The sequence below is a fragment of the Aythya ferina genome (assembly GCF_964211825.1).
Source record: "Aythya ferina genome assembly, chromosome: 2".
In the NCBI taxonomy this organism is placed as follows: domain Eukaryota; kingdom Metazoa; phylum Chordata; class Aves; order Anseriformes; family Anatidae; genus Aythya; species Aythya ferina.
This window is the reverse complement of record NC_140297.1, coordinates 158,558,521-158,573,140: the sequence shown is the minus strand read 5'-3', so window position 1 is coordinate 158,573,140 and position 14,620 is coordinate 158,558,521. Positions and strand designations below refer to the sequence as shown.

Genomic DNA, 14,620 nt, shown 5'->3' with positions numbered 1-14,620 from the left:
TGGGTGCTAGTGCAAAATTTATTGCCCCACAAAACGGGGTCTTCGTTCACATGGTTACTCTTGCGGGTGTTTTATTGGCCAATAAAGGGCCTTGTGTTTTTGTAATCTAACTGCTGGGCTGTTTTATGATCTGTTTTCGGCTGGCGGGTGGTGGGGAAGAGCGACTCATGGCACTTTGGGAATTACACATTATTGTCACCTGAGAGTCTGAAGGATCTTTAAATTGATGAAATGTGGGGCTGATCAGCAGACAAGCCTCACCAGTAGCATTTCTTTTAAGAGTTTCTCTCTCATTTATTTATTGATTTATTTATTTATTTGAAACCTAATCATTCCTGAAAAGAGACAAAGACATTTTTTTTTGCCAGCTAAATTAAAGCATTGCTAGAAAGGTGATGCAAGGCAGAGGGAAACATAAGTTGAATTGAAAGGACAGTGAAGGAGGTAGGAAGAAAAGTATTTAGAGATCAAGAACTCAATATTTTAAGTGTATTGCACTCTGCACAGGATAAATATATTAATTTCCCTTGCATTTCACAGCTTGCCCTGATGTTCAGAAAGTTGCAGAGATGTCATTTAAAGAGGCATATGAAGCATACAGGATAGAGCAATAGGTGGTGAGTTGACTGCGAAGATCCATTTCTCTTCCCTGCACAATTCCTTTTAGTCATCGCTGTGCTTTTAGAAAATGAAATGCAGTATGAAAACAAATAAAGCCATAACAAAAAAATTTACTTTCAAGCAAACAGAGTTTAAAGTTGTTTTCCATCATATATTAACTTTTTTTTTATTTTATTTTTTACCCTCTCTTGCTCAAAAATCAGAAAAAATCAAACCTTAACACATGTGCCTCAAGGGAATATGTTCAGAAGGTGCCAACCTTTTCACCAACTTTGACTTTTATGTTTCACATTGTGATTTAAAATGGCTCTTTCCCCCAACTGGCTTCCCTATCTGCGTACTGCTGTTCTCCAAAATCCCTTCCAGGGCAGGAACAGGAGGAAGAGAGAGAAAACAAGACCAAGTTGTGCAGCTGGGCAGGGGCTACGGGGTCTGGTTTAGGAATAGAAATGTGTTTGAGCACATAAAGTCACTAGATTAAGATTTTTTCATTATTATTTATTTATTTATTTATTTTTATTTTTTGTGGACAGAAAGGTCTTTGTGTTTATGTGCTGTGTGATATATGTGAGATCCAGAGGATGCTTTTTCTGTTTAGGAAGATAAGATCTTGCAGCACATGGATTCTGCAGATGCATGAAGTAGACTTTTCTGGGATGGCCAGATATGCTGAAATCCCACATGCCTAATCCCAAAATCTTCATGTCCCATCTTGATGGGTTTTCCAGCTGGAAAAGAAAAATGTCACAAGAAATCCAGCTTGCAGGATCCTTATACACCTGTCTTGGAAACCAAAAGCTATGCCACTGGCTCTGCTGTATTCCCTGCCACTCATGGTGCTGAAGCACATTAAATGAATTTGCTAAATGCTCAGTTACTCGGCACGATGCTTCAGCATTAGTGGATTTTGCATCTATCTTCAACATCTGTTGTAAATACCAGTCCACATGCATGTGGACAGTTTAACAAACTGATATTTAGGGTGAAACATTTATTAACGTCAACAGGAAGGTTCATGAAGGGTTCCTTCAGTGTCTAAAATGTGCACTTCTAACAAACCTGACACCCCACTGTGCTGTTGTTTTGGTGGTTTTTTTTGAGTGTCTTCACATTGCCTGCCAAGGAGATCAGCACATTTTAAACCTTCAAGCTGAGCTGTGAGCTTCTTGGTTACTTTTCCTCCATTTGTCATCTGGGACAGGGTGGTCCATATAACTTCATTGGATACATTTCCTTTGCCAATATACTTCCTTCTGAAATACGGAGCACTCAATTCCTGCTGTGGTTAAACATGAAGCATTTGCTTTTGTGCACTGGTGCAGTGTTTCGTGGATCTTTGTATGTTTAATCTTAAAGCTGAGCTTCTTGGAGATGATAAACCTTTTTTTTTTTTTTTTTTTTTTTTTTCCATTAGACTACAAAAGAATTACTTGGTCATTGTCTTTCTATTTAGATTTTTTGCTAGTTAAAGGATGGACATTTTTCACAGGTTTATAGGACAACCTGTTTGCTACACATTGACAATTCAGTGGTACAATCACTGCTAATGCCTTTCTTTTCTCACTTAAATCCTGACCAAGGGATTGGGTTTAGGCATGTTGCTTAATTTAAGTATACACATAGGAGTCCCTTAATACCTCTAGCTGGAAATACACAAAAAATAACAGCAAGCTGAAAGGTGTTTGTTTGCCTTAGATTTCTTGCTCACTTCACAAAATAGCAAAACACCTCACGGTCGTTTGAGTGAAATGGTTTCATTTTTCAATTAAAATTGCCTGGTTTTAAGCAAAGTTGGCTTTTCTTAAATGAAACATGACTTTTCTTGTGTGAAAATGCCTCTGTCCCAGAAATTTGTACAATTTATTCCCTTGTTTCATCTGTTTTCTCTGGATCTTCTTGCCATCGAAAAAAAAAAATGGCAAGAAAACACAGGAAACAGCAAAAGCAGAAGAAAAAAAAATACACCAGAAAAACAGGATGAAGCCTTGAAAGATCTTCATCTCTTCAACGAAACTTTTCATACTCAAAAGTGCAAAGCACCAGCTCTTTTATTAATGATGGTTTCAGTGTAGTTTCTCAAGGAGAGCAAAGGAAATCGATCACTCATTCACATCAGTAAAGTGCCCTTCATCTTTACTTTTCACAGCAGCGTACTGAGTATTAAACCCACGTTAAATGCTAAAGCTAAGAGAGCAAGTGTGGGAAGGATAATAGGCTAAATTAATCTGCAGGGCAATTTATCTACAGCCCATTTGTCCCTGTCTTTCCTACATACATGTCTGCATGTAGGACACGTTCTTCCACACTCGTCCACCCCAAATCACTCATCGAGTCAATCCAAATTGCTTCATCAGTTGGGATTCACAGAAAGAAACGGATAAAGGCATTGGTGTGTAAGAAAGGGGCTGGTTTAGGGTTCACTAAAGCAGTGAAAAGTTCACTGAAGCACCAGGAAGGGTCAGAGGGTTTTTGGGACAAGCAGAGGTGGCAGTTCCCTGTCCTTATGTGCACGACCCTCCATGTGCCATGAAAGGATTTATGAGAAATTCCTAAATAGAGGGACACGGGCTTCTTCTTTATCTGGTGCTCTTCCCAAATGCAGAAGCTAATGCCTACAGGAGTATATAATATGAGAAAACGTATTGAAGCAGATCCAACAGTTGGCTTTTTTTATCTGCACAAAGTCCGTGGGATTTTGGTATATTGCTTCTTGCATTTTGTGTCTGTGGCTTTCAGCCTCTGCTCTGAAAAATAAAAACAAACAAACAAACAAAAAACAAAAAACAGAAGTTTGCATAAATTGGATGCCAATGTTCCCCAAAAGAATTGGGGTTAGAAAATTAAGACAACATCTATTTTTCCAGAAATTTCAGGGAAGGGGTACATTTTCTAATCCTCTTGTACAGTATATAAAATGTTTTCTGTGTTTGCAGACTGTGTGCGGGACGCAGAAAGCATGTTGTTCTCCTTGTGTCTCTCTGCAAGTTGTCTGGCTCCATTAAGTCCTGCTGCAGAGTCCAAAATGAAGCAAATCTGTGCTCCTGAAAAACATAGAAAGACAGCTTTCTTCCAAACTTTGAGTAAATTACTGGAAGAAAGGCATGGTAACAACTGTATAGAAATTGCACGTTGCTTTCTGGTATTGTTACAGCCACCTCTGTGCCTCTGAGAGCTGTTGCAGGGATGCATCCCCATCACCTTTTCATCATGGACATTGAGCAGAAATGCAAAAGACACAACAGAATTAGAAAGCATGGGTGAAGCTATCAGAATACTCATGGTTTAATGACATTTATTGTAGGGTGATAAAAGGATTATCGGGGTAATACCAGGAACACTGGTGACTATTAAGAGCTTGCAGAAGGCAGATGAGGTCCTCAGGCTGGGCAGGAGGAACCTGTCTGCTTTTTGCAGAAACATGATGCAGGACAAGAGACTGCTTCAGCGCAACACAAGTTGCAAAAATGGTTAAAAAGAAGTCATTTGTTTATTAGCACCAACAGGGAAAAATGGCTATCATGATCAGTAGGCACCAGGGTTCATCAAAATGAAATTATGGCAAATTAAATTAATTTCTGTCTTTGATAAGTTAAGAGGCTTACTAACTAATGAGAGGGGGGTGTAATATAGCTCTGTTCTGGCAAGGCATTCACAAAGGATCCAAGGGGCTCTTTTATTAGGAAATAAAGTGAAACTCGGAAAATTAAAAGTGAACTGGGGAGTAGTGTGGGTGAGAGAAGGAGAAGTCACTTGAGTTGTGACTAATGGTAGCGACAGCGCTAAGCTGCTTCCTGTGGGGTCCTGCTTTGAGTGCTCCCTGAGCTGTCAGTAATGACCTGACAGATGGAGTCCGAGGCAATGCTGATTTAATCTGTTGGTGATACAGGGTTAAGAGGGGGTCTTATATACTGTACTGGACATAATTTAGTTGAAAAACACAAACCTGCATCCCTGGCAGCACATCAGCTGCTTGCAAAGAGTGGTCAAATTCTGTAGGAGAGCAGCATTGATTAGGGCAAGTGTTCTCCTTATTTTTGCAACAGTTGCTTCATTTTTAATTATTTGTTTTTAAGAGTCAATAAAAATAAATAAAAAAAATAAAAAGAATAGTGCCTGATAGGTATTAAAAAGACCATGGAAAATTTAACTAGGGTTTGCAGTGTTGTCTTAATTGCCTTGGTCACATTTCTGTGATTAAATTTATGAGGACTTCTATCTGACTCCAAGTCAGATGTTTTAATCCAGAATCCAGCCCCCCTACAGCCATGATCATCTCCAGAGATGACGCAGCACTAGAGCCAGGTGAAATACCTCCCCTTCCTTCTCTTCCCACCCAACCACAGACCATCCCCTGTGTTCCACAAAGAAAAATAGCATCACATCTCCTAATACTTTCAAGTGACAAGCAAATTGGAAATCTATGATGCTTTTATTATAGAATATTGTGTGGCTTGAAACTTGGAAGTAGCAGTCCATTTTTCTCCTGAGTTTTACTCGGCTAGATGATTTACACCCATGCAAAAGGGCTTTGCTGACGGAACAGAATTAGAACTCTTATTTTGCTCTATTGTATATGGTTCCTCAGCATGCAGAAGCAGTTCCTAAAGGGAAAAAAGGGGAAAAGAAAAGAGTTTGACTGTCACTGTGGAGCTGGAAGAAGTAGATTTATCCAGTCTTCCTTTGGTGACTTTAACAATACAGTAAAGATAATTTAAAGCTTGGTAAAACAACTGTTCCTCCTAGCTCATCTTTCTGCTTTGTTTACATCTGCAATAAATACTCAGAGGTGAGAGATCCCCACTGCTTTCATCCCTTCCTGCTTGCAGCAGCAGAGCCAGCAGCCCTGGGGGACGACGCATGGGCTTGTCCATGGCCATGAGCTATAGCAGTCTAATGCAGCACGACTTTCCATCCTATTGGTGTTTGCTAACACAATTGTTGGACATATCAGCCTGGAAATATCCGTAGCTCTGTTGTAGGACTGTAGGAGACACCCAAAAAGCGGTGGGTTGCTGCTGTAGGGTGGGCTTCTCTGCAGCACCTCTGCACAGACCATGAAGGACCTCTGTTGGCTTTGGGGTTGGAATTGGCATTTTCTAAAGCTGAACACCTAGGTCAGGTGGATAAAGGAGAATCAGAGCCTTCAGGGACTAAAAGTACTCCTTGCTACTCCATGGCTGTCCCTGTGGCCAATGTGTAAGGTCTTATATACATGTACTTAGAGTTTGCTGAGTCCTATCTTCAGCCCCCACAGTCCTTTACAAAATCCAGCTGTACGACAGGCAAGAGGCTGGCTAAAGTTTTACAATGCAGATAATTTCCTGGTGCATGCTTGATGCACCCTTACATATTTATGTCTCTGACAAATATGGAATATATTTAAATGCAGATACCCAATCTATTTCTGCTTGAGCCACAGATTGTGCTGCTCAGTGCCCTGCTCCATGTACTGTAATTTTTACCTTTCTATGTACAAGAAAACTGCAGGGAGTGGTAAGCATTCCAGCTGCTGTGTAAGAGGCAAGTGAAGGGTTTAATGTATGCTGTGCTACCCGGCTTAGTTGTGCCCAAACCTACTTGACCTCCCAGCTCTTTAAATGCCTGCTCCATTGCTGTGTAGTTGAACTGTCCCAAAGGCGATACTAAATCTAATGAGGTTTAAACAAGCATTGTAAATGTATCCTTGATCTGTACCTGAAAATCTTATTATTGGTCTTATATCAGGGGTAGATGAAAGTAAAATAAGCCATTCCTTCTATTCTAAGTGGAAATGCCTTTCACCTGCTGCAAATAGAAAAAAAAAAAGCTCTTTGGGATTGTTGTGAGTGGCAGCAGGCATGGTGAGGCAGAGCAAAGTCTGTCCTCTGTCGGGCTTTGTGGTTGCATTTGGGGTCTGATTATTTTGTGTTGACCTGTTCATTCAGCCTCAACGAATGACACAAGCAGTAGTGAAGCTCCCTCATTCCATCCCTGCAGAGAGCAGAAGCAGCCGCCACCACATCTGCATCTCCGCTATGCTCATTTTAGAACAGGATAAATAAATTACAGATACGATCGCTCAAAGAACAAGCTGTAAGCAGTTGCATGCTGGGGTTTATGGATTCAGTGGACCACAGTTCCCTGGTAGAGAAAACAGCAGCCATAGGAAACTCTTAGGCAGCAGCGTGCTATCTCTTGTATTATTTAGTGCATTGTCTTTGCAATCTCCATGCGTACAGAAATGCGCAGCAAGAGGTGTTATTCTTCCTAAGAGATGGCCTTTTTGTTTTTACTCTTAGAGTGCTAATTTTCACAGTACCAATGTAGCCAGATAAGTCTTTTACAACATTTATATTTTAGGCACTCCGTATCTCTGTAGACTATTTAACTTGCTGTTGTGTGGAGGACTTTTTCCGAAGCACATTGTATTCATCAGAGACACCCCTTTAATTAACTTGCACACTTCCATGGGGAGAGGAATATAAAGAAAACTAATAATAATAATAACAATAATAATAATGACATATCTTGTTACCATTACATATTAAAATAAAATGCTGCAGGGGGCAAGTTTTAAGGCCTCTATTTTTTAATGAAGATCTTAATAGCATTTAATGTAAATTAAATATAATCATTGTCTGATTCCTGAGCATATCGCTGAGGCTAAAGAGTAAGAATTTAATTGTGCTGGCAATATAGTGGGTAATGCTAAAATCAAGCACTAACATGTTAGTTAAATGCATTTTGAATTAAGAAGTGGAAAGCAGAAGTTTTAGTTTTTGTACTCCTTTTCCCATTTTTTTTGTAGTAGTAGCCCAGTGCAAAGTCTGTGTGAGGTGTGGATTTATTACACAAGGTATCTGACATCAAATTTGCATTAAAATGCAAATGCAGGAGACTTTCTTTAACTTTAGAAATTAGGCAGGACAGATGTAAAAGCCTAACAACCCTTTTTACCTTGGGGATGGGCAATTGCTCTTATGCACATCCCTGACTTGTCTTGTAGGCAGATTATTTAATGTGGTCTGGACAGCAGCTCCAATGTTGTGAAAGGCTCAGTCTTGAGATGGCTCCTTAAGGAATTCATGCCCTTGGTGGCAAGATTTACTTGATTAAAACATTGGGGCTGAGGCTAACTGTGTAGTCCTCAAAGCAGATGATGTGACAGGATTCAATTCCCAGCTCCCTCTCCTGTGATGATGACAATATGGAATACCTGTCTGTGGTGGATACGACCTCTTCCATCTCAAATTAAAAGTGATGCAATTAGTCAGCTGGTGTTTTGGGTCCTGGGATCATAAATAAATGATATGCATTTTGATAAATGGATCCAGAAATGTTATCTTAATTTAACTAATGAGAGCTCAGAATAACCAGTTATCTGATCCTATCTTCTCTTCATATTAGATTATTTTTCTTTCCTGTATGGTAGCTATGACTTCTCTGCACTTGCTCTTACATCTGAATTACTGTTCTGCAGCTAAGAGATGTCATCTTCATGGTACGCTAAGCTTTCACTTGTCTACCTGTTAGGTCCAATGCATTAAATTAATGTACTTTTATCCTAGAGAGGATTTTATCCTAGAGAGGATTTTATCCAAGGATTTTGTCCTAGACAGGATTTTTTATCCAAAACATGATCCACCTGTTTTGTCTGCACAGGGAACATGATTTAGTGGATGAGAACTTTCCTAGGGGGATGTATATTGCTGTTCTTGGTGTCTACATCCATCTGCTCTGACCAGGTGGAAATGACAGTCAGTGGAGTGCTTGCTGAGAGGGTTCGATGTGTTTGTAGCTGAAGTCGTGCTTGGAAAAAGTCTGGGTTTGGGGTCTGTAAGATGTATTTTACAAGATGCACTTTCTGCAGAAAGCAAGTCTTGAAAGACTTGGCCTCCATCAGTGCTGACAAAGCAGTAAAGAAGGCGCTGAAGGGCTGGGACTGGCCCTGGGTCTTCAGGACAGAGGGACCCTAATGAGTTGTCTTATCAGTTTTTTAATCAAGGAACTCCATTCACTCTTCATCCCGCCCCCTCTGAAAAAGAGTAGCTGACAAATGAGTTTTTCAGTACAACTGTGACTTAAATGTGTCCTCTAAGGGAGAAAAAAGATTATTTTCTTTTGGTGTTTTTTTGAGCCTTTCCTGAGTTTTTGATTGAAATATAATTGAAAGCCACCCCTTTCTCAATAAAAAGATTTGAAGTTCTCTCTGGAGAAGCTTAGAGACTGAAAATACCCTGATGACCTTATGATGTTTGGGAACCAGGGGACTGAGGTAATAAATGCCTTTGGGCAGCATTTACATCTCTTCCCCCAACTTTGTGTGGTACTGACCAGAGACACCAGCAACCAGTCCTTACAAGAAATAATGTTAGTGGGATTTGGGGTGCAAAGGGAGGGGGAGAGCTATGGCTGGAGAACGGTCTCATTTGGCTCCTTGCCTGCCTCTTTCACTGCTTGCAATATCTGCTTTGGAGATAGCATATCATTAGCAGGGAGGTGACCGCAGTGAGGAAATTCATCCTGCTCAACATCTGCCTCTTAGAATTCCTTCTAAGCAATGCAGCTTTTCTGGACAAGCCATCAGACAACTCCCCAGACCCATCTCTTTCTCCTATACAACCCTACTTTTGACAATTTCAGTCGCCATACCAACCGTCTGTGATGACCTGACTAACTGCCCACGCTCCATTTTCACCTTACCTTTCCCCACTGAATTTGCAGGTCTATTGTCTGTGTGCTAATCACAACAGGGATGTTTGGGGTATCTTCTTTCTAGGATTTCCTACAGCCTCCTCATTGCTGCTCAAGGTCCTGGACTTGCACAGTCTCGCTGTGGCTCCATGTGATGTGTGGTGTGTTGTCTCGACCACTCTGCAGCTTGATGAAGTTCTGTAAGTGTCTCATTATGCAATTAATTTCAATTGCAATTCCCATCGTCTCTCCTCCTCTGCAGGCACGCAACCCAGCAAGAGACTAATAAAACCATCACGACTAGCACCAAAGCCATCAAGCAGCTGTCTGAGGTTGTCAGAGGCTCATCCAGGGTATGTGTCATTAAGGATGCTGTTGGGAGAGGGTGCTGGGCCTTGTGGAGGGAGGAATAATGAAAAAAGAAGTGGGTAGTGGGTGCTTTAAAGCTGTTAACTCCATGTCTTAAGTTCCTGTCCTGTTACACAATAAGCATAACTTGTGTTTGTTTTTAAATCACAAGTGGAAAAAAACAGCTGCATAAAGCAGTTTTCCCCAAACCTGGATCATCTGGGACTGGAAAGCAATGATTCAGTAACAAAAACTAGCTGACATCTTTCTCAGGGGCTTCCACAGCTTGGGTGAAAGCACTCCAGAAGTTGTCCATCTCTACATGAGTGTGTAATTGGGTAAAGACTTGAGTGTGTAATTGGATGAGTGTGTAATTGGGTAAAGGTGCACTGGGTGCCAGTGGGTTTGGAAATGTGTTCAAGTATCCAGAAAGAGCAGAGCAGTGCATTTGTCTATGATATTCATTCAGTGCCGTATCCTAGCAGGCAGGCAGCGGTGGAGGCAGATAATAACTGGCTGTATGGCCAGATCAGAGCTGAATTTTGAATTACAATTTACCCTACAGCAGTTCCATCTGTTGCACGGATAGACTGGTCTTCTGCCATCAGTATGTTCAACTCATATGGACATCATTGTCAAAAGAGTATGAGTGCCTCCCATTCCCTGGTCCCCAGTGCAAGGGCTGGACAAGCAGATGACGTCTGACCTTTCCATAAAGACCTTTAGACCCCAAAATGTTCCTGCTGACTTTGTCCCATGGTATGCATCTGGGGGAAGAGCAGCAGCTCGCCGTATGGCATCCCTGGGGAGCAAACTCCAGCTGGTGTGAGATTTGAGAAGTTTCAACTGCATAGCAGGTGATTCAGCAGCTGAAAAAAATAGGACAATTATTTTCTCCTTGACTATGGACACCAGTTTTCTATCACGTTCTTGTTTCTAGCATCCATTTATTTTCTGGGTCAGAAATTTACCCGAATTGGGGTTAACTCTCACTCATTTTTGCCATTCCCCAAAATCCTGTACTATGACACTGTTCTCACCATCCTCACACCTGGATGAAACTCTGCTCTTAAAATAGAACCAGGCTTTGTCCAGGTGGTTTTTACAGACCAGATTTAAGTTACTTGCAAGCAGGAATTTCAGAAAAGGATTTAAGAGTCAAATCACACCAGACTACCTTTATAACTGGTAGAAGACCTTGTGCAAATCAAACCACCTAAAAAATGAATGGATAGTGGTGTTCTCCAGAGGACAGGGAGGGAAGCATGAAATGATTGTTCTTCACTTATAGGTATCAACCTTAATGTTTGGAGGTTGTTAACACGTTACTTTGGTTCATGATGGACTGACTATTTTTTTTTCCCCTTTCTCTTGCACACTCTGAGAATAATTACACCAGATCCCGATGAAACAAAAATTATCTTTTTTTGAGGTGTGGAGATCTGGGCTGTTTTGTGTTGATCTCTGGGTTCCATTTTGTGACATAAATTGGGACCAAAAGGGAATCAGCCAAGGGCACGTTAAAACCAATTATAGTGCCACACGAGAACGTCATTATTAACCTTTGAAGCCAATGTTGTGTCCACTGAAAACTGTCAGCAGAACAGCTTTTACTGTCATGTGGAGAAAAATTGCTAAGTTAAAGGGGGAATATTTAGGAGCTGAAGGAAATTGACACATAAACAGTTATGGTAATATGAGGAATAAACTCACCGCTCTCTACTGGCATCACATAATAACTTTTTCTGCTCCCTGGTCAATTCATTTAACAGATTTTTTTCCTTAAATTCTTTTTTTTTTCTAACCGTGTGCAGTTGAAATAATTAAACCTACAAATTTTTATATAAAGTCTGTAGTCCTTCTCCCTTATATAGAGTTAATGATTCTAGTGGGTATCGACTGCTGGGTCGGCAAGTCCCTCTTGGGGATCTGGGTAGCATTTCAAACTTTCTTCCCATAAAATTTCTCACAGCGTGAAAAGCCTTCCATTAATTTGGAGCTTTATAGTCAGTCCTTTCCAATCTTTTATTCTATGTATTGCTTTGAATGCACACACATGGAAAGCTAACAAAAAAACACCTTTATTTGCCCCTTATTTTCCAGCCATAGTTCAGAGCCAGCAAGGTATGTGGGGGGAGTTTCTCCGACTTCCCTTGAAGCTCCAGGTGCTGCTGGAGTCAGGATTGCCCAACTGGGCAACCTGGTAGTATTTCAGGAACAAAGATACTAATCTAAGTGGATCAGTGTGATACAAGGCAGGAGACTGATGTAAAATAGCACATGGTTATTTTAGGGCTTTGTTTAAACTAATCTCAAAGGGCTTAAATAGAGAAGATCTGGATTCCAGGTTTCTGTAGGATGAGTGCTAGACCATAAGATCAGCTCTCCAGGGTGGCAATCTTGTCTTATTTTGTGTATGTAACAAAGTTTATAGACCTTTATTGGTAGAATGGGAGTAATGATATTTGCCCTGTTCTAAAAAAGGTTTTAAATCTTTGCATGATGAACTGTACAACTAAGATATTCTTCTCTACAAAAATACTACCATTAAAAATTAAAGATGTTTATCCTATCCTTCATAAAATACACTTTCGCATTCTTAAGCAGTTGTCTGAAATGGCTGAAAGTGCTGTAAAGTGAACGTTTTGGAGTAGTAGCTTTAGCATATATTGGGTTTTGTTTGCTTAGTCTGGGGCTGGGTTTTAGTAAGTAGAAGCAGCATACAATGCTACAGCCATTTTCTTCTCATTATGGTATTAAGGTCTTTATTTGCTTATGTTTCATGAGTCTTTAAGAACAGTTATGGAATTGAGACTCCTTCCACGTAAGCAGGCTGGAGAGAAAAAATACTCCCCTATATTTTGCTGGCACAGAAGGTGTCCAACTCAGATCACAGACTATGCTGTAGTCCTAACACAAGTATCATATTGAATATCCAAGATGGCATTTTTGGAACTTCCAGAAAGAGCAAAGCACTGTAGCATCCTGGCATCCCCAGGGAAACTGGATTTTTTTTTAATTCCACCTTTCAGTTTTGTCCACCTTGTTTATTTGGTGTCTCCCACCAGAACTATTCCCAATAGTTAGGGTCAACTCAGGTGGTTTGAGTTAAGTCAACAGCTTCATTTATCTCTACAGACCTGCTAACCAGTCCTTTTTTTTTTTGTTTGTTTTTTTGTTTTTTTTTTTGTTTTCCCCAATACAGCAGGAACGACTTCAGCTGGACAGGCTGAAGAACCAGCTGTCTGATGCCATCCAGAGATATGGAGCTGTGCAGAAGGTAAGGGGCTCTCTCTTCCCCTCTTCAGTGCATGAATTTGGGATCATGCTAAGTGGGAGCAAGCGTGGCTCCCAGAGGTGTGCAACATCTGCATAGTGCTCATCTCCATAGCTGCTCACATGTAATCCCTCCCTCTTTTATTTTATCAGCCCAGTAGTGTATCATTATATTGAAATATGCACATGCATGTGACTGCTTAACAGCTCTGCAACAATAGCAAAAAAATACAAGAAATGGTGCCTTTGCAGGCTGTGTATCTAGTGGATGCTCAGTGGTACCCGTGGCTGAGCCATGACATTTTTGGGCATTTCTCTACTCAATAAGAGAGCAAGAAGTGGTTGCACAGCATCCCTTTCCCCTTCTCTGTTTGCAGATAATGTATGGGCAATGCTGATATTTATGCTAAATGTTAGCCCACTGTATGGCTGTGCCGCTCTATGTGTCTGCCAGAAAGTTTCCAAATGCATCTTGTGGGTTGGACCTGTCACAGAGATCAAGCTGTTTAATTAAACAAACAAAACCTGAACTCCAGCTCTTCCGTTCACATCTTGCTCTCCCACTTTACCCTGGGAGACTCCACTGATGTGCGCATTTGCTTTGCTTTTAAACACTGTAGTAGCAGCCTAAATTTACCATCCTCAAACCACATCTCTCTCCCACACTGCTACCTGCACATAACAAATCTGAACATTAAATCAAGTTCTGTGCAAATACAACCTGCACAAACTCTCACTGCTTTCTTATACTACTACATTGAGTTTGGGAAGAATATACTGGAATTACACTGCTTTAAAGAAATTTGGCTGGTAACATAAACTTAATAACATATCTCTATTGGAACCACTCTGATAGATGGCCGAACATTTGCTGGCTATGATTAAAAAATAATAATAATTAAAAAAAGTATTCAGAAACTCAAGTATGGGGACTTTAAATGACTTTATCTCATTAAATGAGAGTTTGGAAGGATCCAGGTAAAGGACCCCACCCCTTTATGCACACACCTTTTTCATACTTTTTTTAATGCTCATGAGTACAATCCATCTGAACTGTACGTGTGGCTTTTCAAAAAAAAACACAACTGTCATCAATTCAGAAGTGCCAAAATTAGCCACCACATTTTGTGAATGCCCGGTTGCGTCAGGAAACCAATCTGAGTGGTAAATTGCTACTTATCCACGTCCTAGCTGTCATTTCTTAAATATACGTTTCGGTTTTGATAACCTTGTCATTCTGGAAGCTTTGAAGACTTTTAATTCCTGCAAGACCAAACTTTTTCATGCAGTTATACTCCCTTTCTTTTTCTAAACAGCAAGAGCTTTGTCTTTGTCTTGTTCTTTAAAAAGCAGAAAAAATAACTTCATATGATTTCTTCCCTAAATATTTGTATTCTGTTTTCTGAACCATTTTCCTTCTTTTTTTTTTTCTTTTTTCTTTCCTTTGTTTCTTTTTAATTGAACTGAATTTTATTTTCCTTTTTTACAGAAAATAGCAGAGAAATCCAAAGCTTTGCTTCCTACTGGGCAGAGAAGTAGCAAACAGGTAAGTTCGTGTGTGTCTCATGGAACTATTTTTCTGGTCTTTCTGGGGGTTTTGTCTACTCTGAAATTCAACAAAACAGTCCTGTACCCACTACCCTGGGAGCTGGGCTCCTAGGCTAAATGAAATCACACTCCAAGTGTAATTTTGTCAAAGGAG

General features: G+C 40.4%; 1 protein-coding gene across 4 annotated transcripts in view; it reads left to right on the top strand.

Moving 5' to 3' along the window:
• TSNARE1 (t-SNARE domain containing 1) overlaps nucleotides 1-14,620 on the top strand; it is a 451,421-nt gene that overhangs the window by 194,787 nt on the left and 242,014 nt on the right. For 2 of the 4 annotated variants that reach the window (XM_084511163.1, XM_084511164.1), the window contains exons 6-8: nucleotides 9,557-9,647; nucleotides 12,851-12,922; nucleotides 14,408-14,464. In XM_084511163.1, the coding sequence (XP_084367289.1) occupies nucleotides 9,557-9,647; nucleotides 12,851-12,922; nucleotides 14,408-14,464 (220 nt within the window). Of the gene's footprint in view, nucleotides 1-9,556; nucleotides 9,648-12,847; nucleotides 12,923-14,407; nucleotides 14,465-14,620 lie in introns of all 4 variants that reach the window. The other 2 variants (XM_084511161.1, XM_084511162.1) reach the window with 1 other exon arrangement.